The following is a 5,851-nucleotide window of genomic DNA, read 5'->3' on the forward strand; positions in this document are numbered from 1 at the left end:
GACGATTAACAAGGATGTATCACATTTCGTAGCCGATATGTTCTATTTAGGAAGGATATATCGAACGTGGCAGTAAAAGTACTCGTGTTGGCCAAACATCAGAGGAAGTTGGCAGAAAATTATGAAAACGTCGTTTTCGCTCTGTTTTCTGCACAGATTGGAAAGTGTTAATAGATTTACTGTTCAGGTTTACGTCAATCCATCAACCACCACATTAAGATACATAAAGAAAACCAGCTTCACATGTGTGTAACCAGATCTGTTTTGTCAACATGAAGATACAAAGAAATCCAGCTTCACATGTGTGTAACTCTGTCCGTTTCCTGAACATGCGCAGGAACTTTATGTGTCATGTCTTCTCTTGTTCTCGAATACAGTTCAAGACACGTCATTAGAATAGCGCTCAGTGTACCACATCCGGCTGCGCAGTAATACATTATGTCATATGATCCAAAATAATCCTTGACGCCACCTAAAATGTAAAATATATTTTGATTAATTATTTGCACTTATGATGATGATGATAGCCTACGACGACCCATGATTAATTATTTACACTTATGATGGTGGTAGCCTACGACGACACCAGGATTAATTATTTACACTTATGATAGTGGTAGCCTACGCCGACCCATGATTAATTATTTACACTTATGATGGTGGTGGCCCACGACGACCCATGATTAATTATTTACACTTATGATGGTGGTAGCCTACGACGACCCATGATTAATTATTTACACTTATGATCGTGGTAGCCTACGACGACCCATGATTAATTATTTACACTTATGATGGTGGTAGCCTACGACGACCCATGATTAATTATTTACACTTATGATGGTGGTAGCCTACGACGACACAAGGATTAATTATTTACACTTATGATGGTGGTAGCCTACGACGACCCATGATTAATTATTTACACTTATGATGGTGGTAGCCTACGACGACCCATGATTAATTATTTACACTTATGATGGTGGTAGCCTACGACGACCCATGATTAATTATTTACACTTATGATGGTGGTAGCCTACGACGACACCAGGATTAATTATTTACACTTATGATGGTGGTAGCCTACGACGACCCATGATTAATTATTTACACTTATGATGGTGATAGCCTACGACGACCCATGATTAATTATTTACACTTATGATGGTGGTGATAGCCTACGACGACCCATGATTAATTATTTACACTTATGATGGTGGTGATAGCCTACGACGACCCATGATTAATTATTTACACTTATGATGGTGGTAGCCTACGACGACCCATGATTAATTATTTACACTTATGATGGTGGTGATAGCCTACGACGACCCATGATTAATTATTTACACTTATCATGGTGGTAGTCCACGACGACCCATGATTAATTATTTACACTTATGATAATGGTGATAGCCTACGACGACCCATGATTAATTATTTACACTTCTGATGATGATAGCCTACGACGACCCATGATTAATTATTTACACTTATGATGATGGTGATAGCCTACGACGACCCATGATTAATTATTTACACTTCTGATGATGGTGATAGCCTACGACGACCCATGATTAATTATTTACACTTCTGATGATGATAGCCTACGACGACCCATGATTAATTATTTACACTTATGACGGTGATGATAGCCTACGACGACCCATGATTAATTATTTACACTTATGATGGTGATAGCCTACGACGACCCATGATTAATTATTAACACTTATGATGGTGGTAGCCTACGACGACCCATGATTAATTATTTACATTTATGATGGTGATAGCCTACGACGACCCATGATTAATTATTTGCACTTATGATGGTGGTGATAGCCTACGACGACCCATGATTAATTATTTACACTTATGATGATGATAGCCTACGACGACCCATGATTAATTATTTACACTTATGATGGTGGTGGTACCCTACGACGACCCATGATTAATTATTTACACTTATGATGGTGGTTATAGCCTACGACGACCCATGATTAATTATTTGCACTTATGATGGTGATAGCCTACGACGACCCATGATTAATTATTTACACTTATGATGGTGATAGCCCACGACGACCCATGATTAATTATTAACACTTATGATGATGGTGATAGCCCACGACGACCCATTTAATTATTTGCACTTATGATGATGGTGATAGCCTACGACGACCCATGATTAATTATTTGCACTTATGATGGTGGTGATAGCCTACGACGACGATAGCCCGATGATTAATTATTTACACTTATGATGGTGGTGATAGCCTACGACGACCCATGATTAATTATTAACACTTATGATGGTGGTGATAGCCTACGACGACCCATGATTAATTATTTGCACTTATGATGGTGGTGATAGCCTACGACGACCCATGATTAATTATTTACACTTATGATGGTGGTGATAGCCTACGACGACCCATGATTAATTATTAACACTTATGCACTTATGATGGTGGTGATAGCCTACGACGACCCATGATTAATTATTTACACTTATGATGGTGGTGATAGCCTACGACGACCCATGATTAATTATTTGCACTTATGATGGTGGTGATAGCCTACGACGACCCATGATTAATTATTTACACTTATGATGGTGGTGATAGCCTACGACGACCCATGATTAATTATTTGCACTTATGATGGTGATAGCCTACGACGACCCATGATTAATTATTTACATTTTGATGGTGGTGATAGCCTACGACGACCCATGATTAATTATTTACACTTATGATGGTGGTAGCCTACGACGACCCATGATTAATTATTTACACTTATGATGGTGGTGATAGCCTACGACGACCCATGATTAATTATTTACACTTATGATGGTGGTAGCCTACGACGACCCATGATTAATTATTTACACTTATGATGGTGGTAGCCTACGACGACCCATGATTAATTATTTACACTTATGATGGTGGTAGCCTACGACGACCCATGATTAATTATTTACACTTATGATGGTGGTGATAGCCTACGACGACCCATGATTAATTATTTACACTTATGATGGTGGTGATAGCCTACGACGACCAATGATTAATTATTAACACTTATGATGATGATAGCCTACGACGACCCATGATTAATTATTAACACTTATGATGGTGGTGATAGCCTACGACGACCCATGATTAATTATTTGCACTTATGATGATGGTGATAGCCTACGACGACCCATGATTAATTATTTACACTTATGATGATGGTGATAGCCTACGACGACCCATGATTAAATATTTACACTTATGATGGTGGTGATAGCCTACGACAACCCATAATTAATTATTTGCACTTATGATGGTGATAGCCTACGACGACCCATGATTAATTATTTACACTTATGATGGTGGTAGCCTACGACGACCCATGATTAATTATTTACACTTGTCATGGTGGTAGCCTACGACGACCCATGATTAATTATTTACACTTGTGATGGTGGTAGCCTACGACGACCCATGATTAATTATTTACACTTATGATGGTGGTGATAGCCTACGACGACCCATGATTAATTATTTACACTTATGATGGTGGTGATAGCCTACGACGACCCATGATTAATTATTTACACTTATGATGGTGGTGATAGCCTACGACGACCCATGATTAATTATTTACACTTATCATGGTGGTAGTCCACGACGACCCATGATTAATTATTTACACTTATGATGGTGGTGATAGCCTACGACGACCCATGATTAATTATTTGCACTTATGATGGTGATAGCCTACGACGACCCATGATTAATTATTTACACTTATGATGGTGATAGCCCACGACGACCCATGATTAATTATTAACACTTATGATGATGGTGATAGCCCATGGCGACCCATGATTAATTATTTGCACTTATGATGATGGTGATAGCCTACGACGACCCATGATTAATTATTTGCACTTATGATGGTGGTGATAGCCTACGACGACCCATGATTAATTATTTACACTTATGATGATGATAGCCTAAGACGACCCATGATTAATTATTTACAGTTATGATGGTGGTGATAGCCTACGACGACCCATGATTAATTATTTACACTTATGATGATGGTGATAGCCTACGACGACCCATGATTAATTATTTGCACTTATGATGATGGTGATAGCCTACGACGACCCATGATTAATTATTTGCACTTATGATGGTGGTGATAGCCTACGACGACCCATGATTAATTATTTGCACTTATGATGGTGGTGATAGCCTACGACGACCCATGATTAATTATTTACACTTATGATGGTGGTGATAGCCTACGACGACCCATGATTAATTATTTACACTTATGATGGTGGTGATAGCCTACGACGACCCATGATTAATTATTTGCACTTATGATGGTGGTAGCCTACGACGACCCATGATTAATTATTTACACTTATGATGGTGGTGATAGCCTACGACGACCCATGATTAATTATTTACACTTATGATGGTGGTGATAGCCTACGACGACCCATGATTAATTATTAACACTTATGATGATGATAGCCTACGACGACCCATGATTAATTATTAACACTTATGATGGTGGTGATAGCCTACGACGACCCATGATTAATTATTTGCACTTATGATGATGGTGATAGCCTACGACGACCCATGATTAATTATTTACACTTATGATGATGGTGATAGCCTACGACGACCCATGATTAAATATTTACACTTATGATGGTGGTGATAGCCTACGACAACCCATAATTAATTATTTGCACTTATGATGGTGATAGCCTACGACGACCCATGATTAATTATTTACACTTATGATGGTGGTAGCCTACGACGACCCATGATTAATTATTTACACTTGTCATGGTGGTAGCCTACGACGACCCATGATTAATTATTTACACTTGTGATGGTGGTAGCCTACGACGACCCATGATTAATTATTTACACTTATGATGGTGGTGGCCCACGACGACCCATGATTAATTATTTACACTTATGATGGTGATAGCCTACGACGACCCATGATTAATTATTTACACTTATGATGGTGGTGATAGCCTACGACGACCCATGATTAATTATTTACACTTATGATGGTGGTGATAGCCTACGACGACCCATGATTAATTATTAACACTTATGATGATTATAGCCTACGACGACCCATGATTAATTATTTACACTTATGATGATGATGATAGCCTACGACGACACCAGGATTAATTATTTACACTTATGATGGTGGTGGCCCACGACGACCCATGATTAATTATTTACACTTATGATGGTGGTAGCCCACGACGACACCAGGATTAATTATTTACACTTATGATGGTGGTGGCCCACGACGACACCATGATTAATTATTTACACTTATGATGGTGGTGGCCCACGACGACACCATGATTAATTATTTACACTTATGATGGTGGTGGCCCACGACGACACCAGGATTAATTATTTACACTTATGATGGTGGTGGCCCACGACGACACCATGATTAATTATTTACACTTATGATGGTGGTGGCCCACGACGACCCATGATTAATTATTTACACTTATGATGGTGGTAGCCCACGACGACACCAGGATTAATTATTTACACTTATGATGGTGGTAGCCTACGACGACCCATGATTAATTATTTACACTTATGATGGTGGTAGCCTACGACGACACCATGATTAATTATTTACACTTATGATGGTGGTAGCCTACGACGACACCATGATTAATTATTTACACTTATGATGGTGGTAGCCTACGACGACCCATGATTAATTATTTACACTTATGATGGTGGTGGCCCACGACGACCCATGATTAATTATTTACACTTATGAT

The 5,851-nt window shown here is 38.8% G+C and overlaps 1 protein-coding gene across 1 annotated transcript in view; it reads right to left on the reverse strand.

Moving 5' to 3' along the window:
• Positions 1 to 296: 296 nt before the first annotated feature.
• Positions 297 to 5,851, reverse strand: part of LOC121377148 (monocarboxylate transporter 13-like) — a 10,036-nt gene continuing 4,481 nt past the window's right edge. Inside the window, exon 4 of the mRNA XM_041505046.1 lies at positions 297 to 472. Coding sequence (XP_041360980.1) covers positions 297 to 472 — 176 coding nt within the window. The remainder of the gene's footprint in view (positions 473 to 5,851) is intronic.

The sequence above is a fragment of the Gigantopelta aegis genome, chromosome 7, assembly GCF_016097555.1.
Source record: "Gigantopelta aegis isolate Gae_Host chromosome 7, Gae_host_genome, whole genome shotgun sequence".
Taxonomy (NCBI): Eukaryota; Metazoa; Mollusca; class Gastropoda; order Neomphalida; family Peltospiridae; genus Gigantopelta; species Gigantopelta aegis.